This window comes from Plectropomus leopardus, chromosome 6, assembly GCF_026936395.1.
Source record: "Plectropomus leopardus strain MGB_pleo_1.0 chromosome 6, ASM2693639v1, whole genome shotgun sequence".
Taxonomy (NCBI): Eukaryota; Metazoa; Chordata; class Actinopteri; order Perciformes; family Serranidae; genus Plectropomus; species Plectropomus leopardus.
Window position 1 is genome coordinate 246,173 of NC_142181.1, and position 18,483 is coordinate 264,655.

General features: G+C 43.3%; 1 protein-coding gene across 2 annotated transcripts; it reads right to left on the minus strand.

Annotated features, from left to right (window-relative positions):
• Nucleotides 1-6,055: 6,055 nt before the first annotated feature.
• On the minus strand, nucleotides 6,056-17,953 carry dvl3b (dishevelled segment polarity protein 3b). Of its 2 annotated transcripts, XM_088078389.1 has the most exons (15): nucleotides 17,512-17,953; nucleotides 15,804-15,873; nucleotides 13,140-13,273; nucleotides 12,787-12,830; nucleotides 12,566-12,713; nucleotides 11,224-11,320; nucleotides 10,332-10,401; nucleotides 9,381-9,520; nucleotides 9,212-9,288; nucleotides 9,017-9,084; nucleotides 8,824-8,904; nucleotides 8,603-8,737; nucleotides 8,059-8,226; nucleotides 7,293-7,565; nucleotides 6,056-6,862 (listed from the first exon to the last, which is right to left on the minus strand). In XM_088078389.1, the coding sequence occupies exons 1-15, from the start codon at nucleotides 17,685-17,687 to the stop codon at nucleotides 6,585-6,587; spliced, it is 1,959 nt and encodes a 652-aa protein (XP_087934515.1). In that variant the 5' UTR covers nucleotides 17,688-17,953; the 3' UTR covers nucleotides 6,056-6,584. The 2 variants fall into 2 exon arrangements, with proteins under 2 accessions (XP_087934515.1, XP_087934516.1); XM_088078390.1 differs by lacking the exons at nucleotides 15,804-15,873; nucleotides 17,512-17,953 and adding an exon at nucleotides 15,220-15,753 and having other exon boundaries at nucleotides 12,787-13,273.
• Between the last annotated feature and the right edge of the window lie 530 nt (nucleotides 17,954-18,483).

Below are 18,483 nucleotides of genomic sequence, written 5' to 3' on the forward strand. Positions count from 1 at the left end.
GGTAAAGGGCTTTTTAATGTCATCATATTTGTTTTGCCTTATTTTCACTTGTAGTTGCATATAATGTGTGACCATTTTTTTTCTGATTTATTTCGGAGACAAAGTCCTGAGACGTGAGTTTCGATGGCTCACCTGTTTTATTTTTATTACATGACGTGAGCAACGGAAGTGCGGAGACGTACCTGGCGAACCAGTCTTTTGGATGTCTCTGTTTCTGTCCGTCGGACATTCTTTGACACACGTTTAAGCTTAGTTCGACCTTAAGCCTGGTCGGGAGCACACATGTTCCCCGTACAAGTTGCCATGGTTACTTAGAGAGAACTTACGTAAGCCATGTTGATGGAACGGAACGCTCACTAAAATAAACGGGACGATTTAAGCCAGACTTTACACTACGCCAGACCAGGACCCAACTGAGACCAAGACCCGACTGAGACCAGGACTCAACTGAGACCAGGACCTGACTGAGACCAGGACTCAACTGAGACCAGGACCCAACTGAGACCAGGACTCAACTGAGACCAGGACCCAACTGAGACCAGGACCTGACTGAAACCAGGACCCCAGTCAGACCATGCCTCCCATCATGCTACAGTGTCCCCATTCCCTGGGGCCCCTGGGAGCCTCCTGGCAGCCGTCCAGCTGACTTGGAGTCCAGAGTGTCTCCCTGAGAGAGAGACAGAGGAGGAGACAGACTTTCAGCCTGAGCTGAAGGACGAGGATTTAATGACACGTCTGTCCATTCACCTGTCCATCACACACTGAAACACAGAGACAGACACACAGACACTGAGACACGCAGTAATGGATTCTAGTACTTGTGAGGACTCTCATTGACAAACTGAGACCTGAAAACCGAGTCTGAACCCTCATCAGGCCTCTGAGGGACTGTCCCACATTGAGGACCTGCCAAAATGTCCCCTCTGTCCAAAGGCGTACTGACTTAACAAAAATGTCCTCACTTCAGAGACTGACGCTCAGAGGGTCCTCACAGAGACAGACGTCCACACACTAAGCAGCATGTCCCCATGTCTGAAAGGACAGTGTCTGTCTCTATGGACCTCCGCAGGTCGCCACGGCAACCAGCAGCAGACGAAAAGTCAAAATGTCCTCAGATTCAAAACTGTTTGACTTTTGATGTTGACAGAGATGGAGAGACGGATACTCACACACACACACACAAACACACACATACACACACACAAACACACACATACACACACACAAACACACATACACACACATACACACACACAAACACACACGCACACACACAAACACACATACACGCACAAACACACACACACACACACACAAACACACACACAAACACATACACACACACACACACACACACACACACACACACACACACACACATGAACTTGTGTGTTTCGTGTCATATATCTCAAACATTTTAAAGTGTGTATTTTAAAACATATTTTTAAAGTTAAACCTCACAATAAATATTCAGAATAAATATTTGACGATAAAAGAGGAAACGAGTTATTACCTGAGTCATATTTCATGACTCGTCAGTTTTTTGCTCCATCAGCTGATTTTAAACGGTGATCATTGTTGATCAGCTGATCGGGTTCCGGTGTCGATTGTTTGTTTTTATTTCGGTCTAAATAGATTTTAACGAGGAATGCTGGGAGCAGCAGGACGCGTCTCCTCGTCTTTTCAGATCAGATTCTGAGACACCGACAGACGCCTGTTTGAGACAAAGGTCAAAGGTCACCTTAAATCCTCCTGTGTGAGCGTCTGAAGACGTTTTATTGACTGGTGGTCAGAGGTCAAAGGTCAGCGTGAAGTCGTCATGGACGCAGTAGTTCATTCACACCTTCAGCGATTAACTGAAATTACTGGTGAAGGTCAAAGGTCACGTGACCTCACAAAACCAGTATTTGGACCTGACAGACACGAATATGGCGTGTCCGACTCGCAGAGAGACCTGTGACCTGATGACCAGGTGACCAGTGACCTTTGTTTGATTAATCAGCTGCTGTTTCAATAAAGCTTGATTCAAGGACAAACAGACAGAAGTCCATCTGACAGACCAACTTTATTGATAAAGCAACACTGAAAAAAGCACCACACACACACACACACACACACAGTTACATTATTGATGGTTTACTACTGCATTGATATTATTATTATTATTATTATTTACATGACATGACATTAATGACTAAACATTAAAAACACATCACATTATTATTCATATTCCATTATGAATTCATTCCCTCAATTGACAACTTCACATTATTAATAATATCACTTTATTAACATTAAGAATACATTATTGATAAGTTCACATTATTAATATCACATTATTAACATTAAGAATACATTATTGATAAGTTCACATTATTAATAATATAACTTTATTAACATTAAGAATACATTATTGATAAGTTCACATTATTAATATCACATTATTAACATTAAGAATACATTATTGATAAGTTCACATTATTAATAATATAACTTTATTAACATTAAGAATACATTATTGATAAGTTCACATTATTAATAATATCACTTTATTAACATTAAGAATACATTATTGATAAATTCACATTATTAATAATATCCCATTATTAACATTAAGAATACATTATTGATAAGTTCACATTTTTAATAATATAACACCAGTGAAAAGGTAACAATTATTAACTTTATGTTATCTCTGAGGTAGAATTATTAATAAATTCACAGAATTGATATGTTCACATTATCAAAGCAAAATCACATTCAGATCACAATATTAAGTATTATAAATAAACATTAAGTGAATATCACAAATGAATGAACATTATTAATAAATGAATGTTATAAATAAACATTATTAAGTGAATATAGATATATATATATTAATATATATATATATATCTAATATATATATATATATATATTAGATATATATCATAGTGGGAGGGACTAGCATAATTAAAAGCACACACACACACCTCACCCTCACCCTCACACACACCTCACCCTCACACACACTCACACACTCACACACACACACACCTCACCCTCACCCTCACACACACACACACACACCTCACCCTCACACACACACACACCTACCTCACCCTCACACACACACACACACACACACACAGGTGTGTAGAACCTGGTGTGATGTCGCCCTCTGGTGGCCCAGAAAGCACGTTAACAAAAACACTTCTTGTGGGGACACTTATTTTGTGGGGAGCTACCTTGTGGGGACAGTTATCTTGTGGGGACAATTATTTTGAGGGGACAGTTACCTTGTGGGGACAGTTATCTTGTAGGGACAGTTACCTTGTGGGGACAGTTATCTTGTATAACAAAAGAAACATTAATTTAAGTTAAAAATTGTGACCATACAAACAGACCACTTACATGCCCATACACACACACACACGTGCAAGATATACACACACACACACACACACACACATATATGAGAAGCATACGTAGTGTGTACTTATTTACCTGAATGCCCTGAGGCGGCAGAATATCTGACAGGATTAAAAACAAACAATAACAGCTCTGAGAGGAGTTACCAAACAGACAAACAGAAAGACAAAAACAACCAACCAAACAGACAGTTGCAGTAGCTGCGGTGGCGGTTTTGGCTGCTGTGGCAGTTTTGGCTGCAGTGGTCGCAGCGGCAGCGGTGTGCAGAGTCTGTCGGCGCTGTATTTTCTTTAGGTTTTGATTTTCTCGTCCAACACTACAAAAATCAAAACCTAAAAAAACCACAGAGCTGCAGGAAGACGGCGGCCTTAGCAGCGCCGTCCACAGGCCACTTCCTGTTGGAGAGACACAAACCTGAGTGCTTCCTGTCCTGCCCTTTCTGAATAAAAGCCCGGCTTTAACGTCCAGCTGATCTTAATCGGGAAGGTGGACATGACGTCCACGTCCTGTACAGGAAGTCCAGCACCATGGTGGTGTGGACATTCTGCCTCGTGATGGACGCCAGCCAGACGCTGGAGCGCTGAAGAGGAAGAAGCTGGTGTGATCATGGCGACCACAACACGTCCACCGCAACGCGTCCACCGCCTTTCTCCTGGACAAAAACATGAGACAACTCACTTCCTGCTCTGACAGGATCCTCCACTGCAGTAAAAGTACACAAACACGCGCTTTTTGATTTTTTTTTCTTTAATAGAAACAGTGTGAAATTATAGTTGGTGAAGCACAGAGATGTCATTAAAACACAAGTAATACTGTTCACTTCGGTTATTTCAACAAGTAAAGTCAACATTAACTTCTTTTTGTTAACCCTTTAAAGTTCTCATCCACTTTAAAGCTATGGACAAATATTTCTTTGCATTTTTTATGTCCTTCGGCTATAATAACAAAGATCCATGTTTATATTTTGATATACCGCATAGTTTTTAAAATATAGGCCCAGCTGAATCATTTACTGTTATAACATTTTAGTATACTAACGTACTATTATATAATTAATTTCATACAATATATACTGGAATAACATTGATTGTTCAAATTATATGACATTTTTGTTTTTTCTTGGCAGAAATGGGCCTCACTTGATCCTTCCGGATTTTGAATGAGCTTGACCATTTAAAGTTTTATTGTTTCCACCGTTTAATCTTTTTTTTGTTTTGACAGAAATGGTCTTCCATACGCGGAGTGATATCGATGTTTTAATGCGTTCACGGAAAAAAGGCCGTTTGTGCCCCTTTAACACTGCAGCTGCCGGTTAGCATGTTAGCTTAGCTGCTGCCCCTCTAAAATCAAAATCAGTATATAAAGACAGAAATGTTCACAACATTAATATATTTATATTAAATAAATTGTGTAGTGTAGAAGCGAATGTCTGTCAGACGGTGAAAGATCACAGATGAATCTGCCGCTATCAAATCGGATCGACTGAACCCGTTCCGACCTCCATTAAAAAATTTGTCATTTTAATAAATTTCACGTTTTAACTTAGTTAATACCAAAACACGACAGGACGTGTTTACAGACGGTAAATACCAATTCTTCTCGTGATTTCGGCGTGCGTGTGACCGAGCGTGCAGCTCTCGTTTTAACGTTAAACGTTAGAAATGAACCTCACCGACCTGAAGTTACCGCCCAGTCACGTAGCGTCGCCTTCCATTAAAATGATCCGTGAAACGGTGAAACAGTCGGCTGAAAACTCGCAGTAACATTGAACACAGCTGCTGTGTCTGCGCCGAACTGAAGGGCGGTCCCTATCGATTTATAACCGATAATCAATCACGACCTGCGCGTGAAACTCTGCCATCGATCAGCTATACGTCATTGGAAATCGGGTTTTTTTTTAAACGGATGTTCGCTAGTAGCAGCACCTGCTAACGTTACCGCGGCAGACAGACAGACAGACAGACGGTCTGTTCCCGCTGCTGCAGTGCAGACAGACAGAGAGACACACGCGCGCGCGCACACACACACACACACGGTGTTGTCGGTGCTCGGGGCTCTTACCGGCCCCGGTGCCGGTCGCAGAGCCTCCCGGACCCCGCCGTGCGTGCAGCCGGCCGTGTGACCGTCTGCCGCGGGCTCCCCGCTCGGTGTCTCCGCTCTGAGGGAAGATGTCGGCGGATGCAGCCGACCGTCAGCTGACGGCAGCTCCGGTGCGGCCGCGTCCCGTTCAGAACCTCCGGCCTCCTTCACCAGGATTCCTCCGGTCTGCACCGAGCTGGACTTCACCTCTCCGGCTCCGTCCAAACCCGAGGAGCCGGTATGAGTCACACACCGACGGCTCACCGGCTGCAGCTGCGACCGGCACCAGCACCGAGGAGGCGGGAGAGCGGGACGCGTCCTTCTCCTCCTCTCCTCTCCTCTCCTCTCCTCTCCTCTTCTCTTCTCCTCCTTTCCTCAGCTCCTGCATCAACATCTGTTAGGGACTGTTAGTTATTTGTGAGGGGAGGAGGTGGTGAAAAAGGGGGAGGCATGTTCAGTTATTTTTTGCAGTGCTGGGGAGGGATTGTGTGTGTGTGTGTGTGTGTGTGTGTGTGATATCTAATATTCAGGGTTAAAAATATGAGAAAGATTCGATACAAAAAACTGTTTAAACATTTTTATTTGAGGGTCAAGAAGCTTCAGAATCAATAAAAACATAAATAAATAAATAAATAAAAATCAATAAATAACAACAACAAACTTAATCCCTCACCGCTCAGAGGTCAGAGGTCAGAGAGCTGAATCACACGTCCTCACCTCGTCTGTCCTGAGAGGGACAACCGTCTCATGTTGTCAGGTCCAGGTTACTCAGCCGGGTTCTCCAGACCTCCTGCTGTCCTCCAGCTCTGTCCTCCAGCTCCACCCATGACTCGCCGCAGCAGGTCTGAGGGCGTGACTCGCCGCAGCAGGTCTGAGGGCGTGACTCGCCGCAGCAGGTCTGAGGGCGTGACTCGCCGCAGCAGGTCTGAGGGCGTGACTCGCCGCAGCAGGTCTGAGGGCGTGACTCGCCGCAGCAGGTCAGCAGGTTTTAATGAAAAAAACGTCCCTGAACGAGTTCAAAGATTTCAAGATTTTTTTCAAACTTTAAACGTGTCATTTTCAAACAGGAAGGCGCTTTCGTCATCGTGGGGTCACATGACGTCCACGAAGAAGTCACCGGCGTTCCCCATGGCAAGGCAGAAGGACTGTCGGGGAGCAGAGAGGTCACGGCGCTGACCTCCGGGTGGCGAGGGGGCTTCTGAGTCACAGTGGGAGGTCAGGGGTCGGCGGGTGACATCGTCGCCCGGGGAACCTGTGGCTGGCTGTTTGTTGGGCAGAGCGCTCACTTCCTGCTTGGTGGACTCTGATTGGCTGGCTCCTCCCGCCTCCTTTAGACCATCACTACAGTTTGACCCGCTGCTGCGACTTCCTGCGAACACCGAAACACATCAGCAGCACTGAACTGTTGGTCATTCATGGGGAGGCACAACTTTAAAAAAAGGATTTTCTTTGTATTTTAATGCTGATTTTTTAAGAAAACATGTCTTCCAAACCTGCAGGTTCATGACTTTGAAAAATATCTTTTCTGTAAAAAATTTGAACAATTTTATAATAAAAATTTTTGGCGATTTTTTTAAAGAAAAAAGAGCATTGGCATTATTTTTAATTACTATTTTTGGATTCTTTTTTCTTTTTAAAATTCTTAATGCTTTTTAAAGACAAAAAAATGAAAAAAAGGGTGATTTTTTCTTCCATTGAAAATTTTCTCCTTTTTTTGGGCATTTTTTACAGAAAAAGACTGGTAGGTATTCCATGGCAGTAAGAAGTTGCAGATTATAGAGTTACAGTCGTTACGTCACCTTCACTGAGCTGACTCCCCGCTCCTCTTCCTGCTCCTCTTCCTGCTCCTCCTCCTGCTGCTCCTCCTGCTGCTCCTCCTGGTCCTGCTCCTGCCCCCCCCCAGGCCAGCGGCTGGTGGAGAAGGTGAGGCGAGCTGTATGGGTGAGGAACCGGGTACTGGTAAGGGAAGGCCGGGGGCCACTGGGGCCCCGGAGCCGGACCCAGCGGGTCACAGTCTGACCCTCCTGCTCGACTGGAGTCCTCATCCTGATCCAGAGTCAGCAAACCCAGATCTGCTAGACAGGACCGTCACATCAGCAGTACTCTGCACCACAAGGTATAAATACTGACAGTACTTATAACAACAGTACTTATACCAACACTAGAAACAGTACTTTAACTGACAGTACTTATTCTAACAGATCTTACACCTCGAGGTTTTCTCACCAAATGTGCTCCAGTTTCTGCAGAAACTTGAACTCGCAGATGTACAGTCTGCAGACTTTTGCTCCAAGTTTTTATTGAGAGTTTCATGTTTAAGTTGCAGTTTAAAATTTTGTCAAAAATCCTTTTATGGTGAAAAATATTTGGAATCCTGTGAGGTAAAACCACTGACCGGTTTGGAGGGTAGTGAGTTTGTGGAGGTGTTTGTCACCATCTTGTGGTCATTAATGGACCTGCAGCTCCAGGTTTGAATAAACAGCTGATCATCAGGTATCATAGTGTGTGTGTGTGTGTGTGTGTGATGTAGTGTACTTTATAAACTCTGTGTGTGACGGTCCTCACCTCCACAGAGGTCTCCGAACACGTAGTAGCACTGTTCAGAGAAGGTCACCTTGTTGACAGTGTGGCGGATGTAACCGGCCTTCAGCAGGTTTCCCGCATATTTGCGAGCTTCGCGGCGGTCGGTGAAACCCTCCACATTACGGTGGAGCCAGTCCACCACATCTGAACCTGGAAGCAGGACAAATTCCAGTTAGAGGGATCATGGTGTCTTACCCATGAGGGGTTTAGGTTGTCTTACGAATGAAAGGTTTAGGGTGTTTTACCTGTGAAGGGTTTAGGGTGACTTACCTATGAAGGGTTTAGGGTGTCTTACCTGTGAAGGGTTTAGGGTGACTTACCTATGAAGGGTTTAGGGTGTCTTACCTGTGAAGGGTTTAGGGTGACTTATCTATGAAGGGTTTAGGGTGACTTACCTATGAAGGGTTTAGGGTGTCTTACCTGTGAAGGGTTTAGGGTGACTTATCTATGAAGGGTTTAGGGTGACTTACCTATGAAGGGTTTAGGGTGTCTTACCCGTGAAGGGTTTAGGATAGGGGCTTCTTACCGATGAAGGCGTTGGGAATGGTGATCTTTAGCCACATCCGGTCCCGGACCTCCAGGCCTGACTCAGGATTGGCCATCGCCTTGACAACAGCTGTCATGTCGCTGTGGATAGTGAGATGGTTTTCCTCGTGTACACCTGAAAAACACAGATCGATTATTCTTGGTGCCGTGGATCGACAGGTGAAGGATGGCTGATGCTGCAGTAGCTGATGGGAGTCTGACCGTAGTGCGGGGGCAGCCGCCCCGTCATGGCGGCGGTGTGCGACACCCAGGCGGCCGGGTCAATGGGGCGGACCGGCTCACCTTCAGGGGACGTGGGGAAAGACGGAGGACAACAAGGCATGTGAATCTGACTTCAGTTTGGCAAGGGAATAAATTATGCTAATGAGCGTCCTCAGGAGTAAAAGGTACTCACTCCTCGGCAGCGTGAAGCAGCCTCGCGGGTTCGGATCCCAGCACTTTGCCACTGTTAACGTCACCGGACTACACACAGACAGATGTTAATGTGTCTGAACAACCTTGCAAGCATCACTCCAAATAGTACTAATAGTAGTAACAGTAGCAATTGTAGTAATATTATGAATAGTATTTGTAATATAAGATGTGTCACCCTGGTTTGTGGACAATCTCTCTCAGGACTCGGACAGCGTCGTCGTTACTCATGTTCTCAAAGTTGATGTCGTTCACCTGAGAGACACACAAACCATCATTCACTCAGTTAATATAAGAAGTACCAACACAGTAGGACGGACACAGTAGTATGGACACAGTATTAGTACCTGCAGTAACATGTCTCCCGGCTCGATGCGTCCGTCTGCTGCCACAGCTCCGCCCTTCATGATGGAGCCGATATAAATCCCTCCGTCTCCTCGGTCGTTACTTTGACCAACGATACTGATACCCAGGAAGTTATACCGCTCTGACACAGAGAGACAGACAAAGAGAGAGACAGACAAAGAGACAGACAGAGAGACAGACAGAGAGACAGACAGGCACACAGACAGACATTTTCACCAAAACATATCAGTCCATGTTGGGAACTACTACTCTCACTCTCACAAATTAAAATCAAAAAGTTTAAAACATCAGAATGCTCACTTACAAAACCCAAAGCATGATGGGAACTGCAGTTCTACAACTCAGAGAATATCCCAGAAATGTTTGTTTGTTTTAGGAACATCAAGGATTTTAGAAGAAATCTCATCAATTATTTTAATATCATAACATGTGTAAGAGATAAGGTCTAACAAGGTGTTCATAATCATTGTCACTTAAAATTAGCAGGACTATTTATTTACATTTTTATGCTTTTTCCAAACAAAAACATCTAAGGTAATTCACCAACCATGACAGGTAACACCTGAGCGTTTAAATACCAGTGGTACAAAAAATTGATAATGAACAACACCTTTCCTCTTTGGAAAAGCTTATAGTTAGGGCTGGCTCAGACCCTCCTCTTTGATGAAGCTTATAGTTAGGGCTGGCTCAGACCCTCCTCTTTGATGAAGCTTATAGTTAGGGCTGGCTCAGACCCTCCTCTTTGATGAAGCTTATAGTTAGGGCTGGCTCAGACCCTCCTCTTTGATGAAGCTTATAGTTAGGGCTGGCTCAGACCCTCCTCTTTGATGAAGCTTATAGTTAGGGCTGGCCTGGACTTGAACCAGCCCCTAGTGAGGCTGACATAGGCCTAGTCTGTACTGACGAAATTGAGTACTTCCTGTGGTACTCACCCATGTTCAGAGTGACAGTGATGACGTTGAGCGACATGGTGGAGTCAGTGACACTGCTGAAAGACACAGACTGATAGGAGGACAGACGAACAGAGACAGGAAGACAGGAGGACAAAAATAGGAGGACAGAAATAGCAGGACAGAGACAGGAGGACAGACAGACACAAGGGAACAAAGAGGAGGACAAAGAGTGAGACAGACAGAAGGACAGATAGGAGGACAGAGTTAAACGAAAAGAAATATAAGGACAACATGAAGACAGAATGAAGCTGTCTCATCAGATGATGTCATGACAGTGTCTCATCTCACTTCCTGTAAGCTGCTTCCTTTCTGAGACTGTCACAATAAGAGTGCAGTCCCTGAATAATGTTGTGTAGTGTATCAGTAATGTTGTACTGTGTATAAATACTATGTGTATAAATACTGTGTGTGAATGTACTGAGTGTATAAATACTGCATGTAAATGTACTGTGTAACTGTACTGTGTATAAATATTGTATGTAAATGTACTGTGTATAAATACTGTGTAAATGTACTGAGTGTATAAATACTTCATGTGTTCATCTTTGAATATTTATTGTTTTGAAATGTTACATTCTGTCTTTGTACCAAACCTCATGTATTTTTTCTCTAATTTTAGATCCTTGCATTATGATGTTGTGACTGAGTGCGTTGTTTGTTATTGTGTATATTTATGCAAATATACACAAAGATATGAACAAATACATAAATATACACATCTATATTAATATTTATCATCATTCTGTCTGAAACTTTAAAACCTGAATGTGAGAAAAAGTTTTAACCATGAAGAGACACTGAACTCTGTCATTAACGTCATGTGACCTCTGTGTGTGTGTGTGTGTGTGTGTGTGTGTGTGAGTGTGTGTACCCTCTCCATCCGCTGTGTTTTGGGTTTTCGATGGCGGCGGCGCTGTCGCCTGACGAGTCGTGGTGAGGAGCTGCTCTGCCCTGTTGATTGGCTGAACCTGATGTGACATCACAGAGAGACACACCTGGTTCAGGTTGGGGTGAAAGTGTGACACACTGACTCACACTGTGGTTACCAAGCAACCAGATGTTCATCAGCTCACGCTATTAACAAACACCAAACTAATTATCAAATTGACTGATGATCTAAAAACATTTTAAAAATCCTTAAATGTAAAGAGAGTTTTTTAAGAGAATTCATGAAGAAAAAATAGTGAAAGATGTAAAAATGTAAAAATTCAGCTGTAATTAAATATATCACAAATCCATAAACTGACGGAACAAAGTGACTGGTATAATATAACATAATGATAAAATTATATTATATACATATACATATTATTTAGAATATGAATATTATTTATTGTATGAATATATAATAAATACATACCTCTAAACAATAAAGTATTAAAAACTTTTTACAAAATGAAATAATGAAAAACAAATCAATGAAAAAGAAAATCTGTAGAAAAGGAAAATGTAAACAATCCAAATCCAGCCGATTCAAAATCTGACAAAAGAATAAAAAAAACGTCCACATTAATGATCTGCACCACAAACACGGAGCTGAGAGACGCGCCGACAGGAACACTTTATCTGTGCTGTCAGAGCAGAGGGGACTCTTTTATCTGCAGGACAATAAACACGCTGCACTGCAGTCACATGACCTGCTGCAGCCAATCACAGCAGGAGGAGGAGGCCACAGTCTGAACAGGTTTACTGGAGCAGAAGAAGAAGGCTGCGGGGCAGGAAGCGCCCAGCTGACCAATCACAGGTCGAGCTGCTGCTGATGTCACTGAGCCGTGTGTTCAGGGGGTTTAAAGGAGCTTTTCAACTGTTAGCTTAGCTTAGCACAAAGAAACTGTTAGCTTAGCTTAGCACAAAGACTGGAAGCAGGGGGAAACTGTTAGCGTAGCTTAGCACACAGACTGGAAGAAGGGGAAAACTACTAGCGTAGCTTAGCACACAGACTGGAGGCAGGAGAAAACTGTTAGCCTAGCTTAGCACAAAGACTGGAGGCAGGGGGAAACTGTTAGCCTAGCTTAGCACACAGACTGGAGGCAGGAGAAAACTGTTAGCCTAGCTTAGCACAAAGACTGGAGGCAGGGGGAAACTGTTAGCCTAGCTTAGCACGAAGACTGGAGGCAGGGGGAAACTGTTAGCCTAGCTTGGGTCCTAGAAATGTCTCATAAAGATACTGACCCCCACATATGCAGACAGACGTGTATGTGTGTGTGTCTGACCTTCCTCCGGAGTCTTCCTCAGATGAGCAGAAACTGGTCGTCTCTAATTGGCTGCTCTGTGGGGTTGACGAGCTGTCGCCTCCACCTGTTGGCCCCGCCCCATTCTGATCAGTTGGCTGTTGGTGGGCGTGGCCATTGACACACTCACCTGCAGAGAGAGCGGCTAATCAGAGACTCCGAAATCTGAAATCTTCTAATAGGTGAAAGAACGAGTGTCTCACCTGGTTCGTCCTCTCTGAGCACTGAGACGGACAGCTGCTCCTGACTGATCAGAGACACGGGGACACATCCCCCAAAATTAGTCAGGGCATATTTAATCAGGTGAGACAGGTGAGACAGGTGAGGAGACAAGTGAGACAGGTCATGAGACAGGCGATGAGACAAGTGAGACAGGTGATGAGACAAGTGAGACAGGTGATGAGACAAGTGAGATATGTGAGACAGGTGAGACAGATAAGACAGGTGAGACCCTCCCCAATGATGGAGGAGCTTCATTCAGTGTGACAGAGATGACAGATGGAGAAGACAGACACAGGGACACTGTGAGACAGTGTGAGGATTGTTGGGGACTCACTGGAAGGACGGCGGTCTGGAGTCTCCAATCACACCTGTCCTCTCTATGGGGGGCGGGGCCAGACCGGTGGGCGTGGCTATAGATTGAAGGTCTGAGCCCCTGAAATCTGACTGACAGGCTTCTGAGGACACCAGCTGGACAGAGACAGACAGAGAGGGACACCTGAGACAGGCTTCATCCATGTCAGTTGTATTCATGACAAAAACAAAAAAAAACAAAATCCGGGAAACGTCCTAAATTCTTAGAAAACGTGCTAATAACATTAAAATTTTTAAAATCCTACAATTTTCCTAAAATCGGTAAATTGTGCTAAAATCCTAAACATTGTTTATGGGGCCGCTGTGAGTGGCCCCTGTCGGTTTGTTAAAGTGGCCCCTGTCGGTTTGTTAAAGTGGCCCCCAGGTGAAGCAGGTTGAATATTTTCTTCATTATGAACTGGTGTGTGAACAGGTGACAGGTGAGTGAGTATGTGTGTGTGTGTGTGTATGTGTGTGTGTATGTGTATGTGAGTGTGTATGTGAGTGTGTATGTGAGGGTGTGTGTGTGGGTGTGTATGTGAGTGTGTATGTGAGGGTGTGTGTGTGTGTGTGTGTGTATGTGTATGTGAGTGTGTATGTGAGAGTGTGTGTGTGTGTGTGTGTGTGTGTGTGTGTGTGTGTGTGTGTGTGTGTGTGTGTGTGTGTATGTGTGTGTGTATGTGAGAGTGTGTGTGTGTGTGTGTGTGTGTGTATGTATGTGTGTGTGTATGTGTGTGTGTATTAGGGATCGACTGATATGGATTTTTCAGGGCCGATACCGATTATTAATAACCAAGCGAAACCGATAGCCGATATGTATAACCGATATTTATTTGCAGTAAAAATGAAAATTTTGGTGTCAAAATTTATAGAAACACACCTGGGATTAGAATGAATACAGTATACTGTTTGTTTACACTGAAAAAAATGGCCTTAACTTTTTGTAAAATAACATGAACACATAACATAATAACATGAACACATAATCTTAACTAAAATGCCTATTAAAACAAAAAGTGCAGGGGCCTTCTAGTAGCATTTCCCAAAACTCACTCAAATGAATAAATAAATAAATAAAATAGCTCCCTGAATTTTTGAAAAAAATCAACAAAATAAACTGAACTGTTCTCATAATTAACATAACATGAACAAATAATCTGAATTGAAATGCCATTTAATTATATTAAAACAAAGTGCAGGGGCCTTCTGACATTAAATGTACACTATTGTGCTTAGAAGTGTTTGTCATATTACATAAGAAAAAGGCACTTGGCAATTGTAAATGTAAACAATAAAGGCTACTTTACACGCGTGGGTTCTAGACGCGACGGTAAATTTATTGATTGAAAAAACTCGACGTGTGCTCTCTGCTTGACTCATTTAAATGGCCCATCATTTCCCTGGACTTTACGAGTGACCGGCAAAAAGACGAATATTTAACATCTATTCTGTGTGATCATTGTGTAGTGACAGCATGAGCGCTGAGGGAGAGGCGACTGTAAACAACCAAGGACACGTTAGCGTGTGGTGTTAAACTTATAGGCTATAATCGCCTCGGGTGTTGTTTATTGACAAACCAGGAGCCGCCCCACGGGCTGAGACGCGTTAGGAGATTAATTATTCGAACAAAGTAATGATAACCGTAAGTGTCTCCTATTATTATTGTGCGTCTGGCCCCAGCTCTAAAGCGGCTGGTCGTGTCAATTATAATGTAGCGGTGAGCCATCATTAAATAGCCTACCCCATGTTGAAGTTGTGAAAAGTTTAATCTCAACAGCCAAACTGCAGGTTTTCCTTCCTTATACTTGCTACAGCCTACCTATGTCATATTTTTATTTAATTAAGCAAGGGACTTCAGGTCATCTTCAGTCACATCTTTTTTTTTTTTTTGTCATGAGTGATGCTAGTCCTATCTTGCAAAGTCGTATGCTTGATGTGACTAGACAAGTAGGTTGGTGAAATGTCGACTCTGGGCCTGCATGTTATCACTAATATTGATCAAGGTTGTGGTATTTTTAAAATCATCCTAAAAGGCTTTGAAACTTCGACTGACACTGCCTTACCTTTTCTGCTGGATCAGCCACCGAAGCAGTCCTCTGTTTCTCCTCTGTGTCTGTGGCACTGCATGTAGAGGCTTCAGTGTTGATTGATTGGCTGTCACTGGCTCACTTGTGCCAAGTAGCCAAAGAGTGAGGGATGTGGGCGGGACGTTGTTACACAACCAAGAGAGTGGTGACTTCAGGCAGAGACGGCTGCATCAGAGCCGAAGGAGCGCATTTTAAAATACATTAATTAATTTTATCGGTTATCGGTGAAAAAAACGGCCGATGCCGATGATCGCAAAAATGCCGAATATCGGACGATATTATCGGCCAAGCCGATAATTGGTCGATCCCTAGTGTGTATGTGAGTGTGCATGTGTGTGTGTGCATGTGTGTGTGTATGTGAGTGTGTATGTGTATGTGTGTGTGTGTGAGTGTGTATGTGAGGGTGTGTGTGTGTGAGGGTGTGTGTGTGTGAGTGTGTATGTGTGTGTGTTTGTGTGAGTGTGTATGTGTGTGTGTGTGTGTGTGTGTGTGTGTGTATGTGTGTGAGTGAGTGTGTATGTGTGTATGTGTGTGTGTGTGTGTGAGTGTGTGTTACTGACCCAGCAGACAACTCGTCCGTTCACAAAGGGCAGTCTGGCATCATCATCACTGATCTCTTCTTTCACCACCCTGTGAACACACACACACACACACACACACACACAGGTCCTTACAGTGTTGTCAAAACAAACCTGCTGACACACAGACGGTGGATTCACTTTGATTTTCTATTTCTACATCCAGAGATGAAGCTCCTTTATATAATCCTACACACACACACACAAACACACACAAACACACACACGCACACACACACGCACACACACACACTCTCTCTCTCACACACACACACACACACACACACACAGTTATATAACAGACTGTAGCTGCTAAAACCAAAAGCTCTTTAATATTCACACTGATGAAATCTGTCAGCTGTGTGTGTGTGTGTGTGTGTGTGTGTGTGCGTGTGTGTGAGTGTGTGTGTGAGTGTGTGAGTGTGAGTGTGAGTGTGTGTGTGTGTGTGTGTGAGTGTGTGAGTGTGTGTGTGTGAGTGTGTGAGTGTGTGTGTGTGTGTGAGTGTGTGTGTGTGTGTGTGTGTGATCACTGATCTGTGAACAGTTGGATTTCTGTCCTCTTAAACTGTCTCAGAGGAAAATATTGTACTTTTTACTCAGATTTGAACCAAACAAACAAACACACACACACACACACACACACACACACACACACACACACGTGCAGCTCAAACTATTTGTATTTTACTTCAAGACATGATCTGTGTGTACAGATGTACTTTTACATTTTGTTTATATATAAAAACAAACATGTTGATAATAAAATATTTCCCTTTTTTTTTTCTACCTCTTCAGTTGTTGTTTTTCTCAGTTTTAGTTTTAATTGAGTGAATAAAAAATAATCTTTTCAGTGACGAACTGACCGATCAGATCATCTGAATCTGATCTGCTTTTTAATCTCCTCATGATCTGATCCCAGATTAAACATCAGGTCACAAGAGCCACAACACACACTTTAACCTACATCTTTACATGTGTGCACACACACACACACACATATGTGGGTGTATATACAGCAGCAGCAGGTCCCCACAAGGTCCAGACTCCAGACCTGCACAAAACCTCTCAAGAAGTTTGACACTTAAAGCTTAATTTTCTCCTTAGCTTAATGGATTACTTAAGGGGTTGCACAGAATCCTCTAACAGGTTTCCTTAGTTAAGGGAAAAGATTAAGGCATTTACAGCACTTACAGACCTTACAGTTGTAATACACGTCCGTTTCCATGGAGACCATTTATCTGCCTGCGCTTGTGATATCTGAGGTCTGTTGAGCTTGTTTAAAGGGTTTCCTTAACTATAGGAGCTGTTTTCCCTGTAAGTTATTCCCTGTAAGTTAAGGTGTTTTGTGCCAGCAGCCCTTGGTTTTTATGAGGGGGGGGGGGTAAGTTAAGGGGAAAAAGTCCTTTAGCAGCTCTTATAGAGCTTTTGATCTGATCACATTTATACACATTTATTCATTTATAAAATGTACCAATAATAATAATTTACTTTTCAGACGTGTTTGTGTTGACGTTATTATTTACGTTGTTATTTACGTTATTATTTGCATTAATCTGAGAGACATTCTTAAACATTTTAAATCAGATGTTAACGTTTTTGATTCAGTGACGAGCAACTGCTGACGTCATTATCGTGATTAACAACAGTGACGTCAGCTGTCGTCACCGGTACCGGGAGTCACGTGACTCACCCGAAATCGTCGTCCACTGACTTGAAGAAGAATTTGACGTGCGGCTTGTTGAGGACGTGTTTGAAGTCCGCCAGGGTGACGCGCTGCGCGGGCACGTTGATCCGGATCAGGTAGGGGGTCTCCTGGTCCTCCAGGTGGTAGATGACCCGCGTCTCCTCCGCCATGCTGTCCCCCATCCAGCCGAGAGACAGGGAGGAGGACAGGCAGGAAGGAGGAGGAGGACAGACGGGGAGGGATGCTCAGACACACCTGTCTGTCTCTCTGTCTGTCTGTCCTCCTGTCCACAGTCCACCTGTCTCTGCGTGTCTCTGTCGCTGCGTGTCTCTGTCGCTGCGTGTCTCCGGTCTGTCCCGGTCCAGATGTGTCCTCCGGTCCAGCTGCTGCGGCTCTCTGATGCTGCAGGTCCTCCGGAAGCTAGAAGAAGACAGAGACAGTAAGATACAGCGCTTCCGTTTGATCCCTTCAAAATAAAAGCCGACAAGACACGTGCTCCTCCGCCGCAACCTGCAATATATCAACAACAACGACAACAACAACAACAACAACAACAACAACGACAAAAACAATGACAACAACAACGACAACATTAACAACAATATATTTCAAATGTGTAATAGGGTAAAGTGTTCTTTAATTGTAAAATATAAAACAATATATTTTAACTATGTATAATAATAATAGTAATAATAATAATAATAATAATTATTATTATTATTATATTTTATCGTGCAATAAGGTGTTAATAGTTGTAATAACGTTTATTTGACATGGACATCTGTCAAATAACGAAAGGCATCTGGAAGCACATCTGTGCTTCCAGATGCCTTTCACAAGTATTTAACCCTTTAATCTCTGAGCACATTGTTTGATTTCTTTCAAAGCCATCATGATCATGTGCAAATTGGTAAGAAATGCTCCACTAACTGCAAGAAATTAGATTTAGGAAAATATTGTTTAAACGTCTAGGAAAAA

Coding starts and splice junctions, on each gene's coding strand:
- dvl3b (XM_088078389.1), bottom strand. CDS start 17,687: ATGGGGGACAGCATGGCGGAGGAGACGCGGGTCATCTACCACCTGGAG. Junction 13,274..15,803: donor ACGGACGAGTTGTCTGCTGG/GTCAGTAACACA, acceptor GTCTCTGTCCAG/CTGGTGTCCTCAGAAGCCTG. Junction 9,289..9,380: donor CGGGAGACATGTTACTGCAG/GTACTAATACTG, acceptor TGTGTCTCTCAG/GTGAACGACATCAACTTTGA.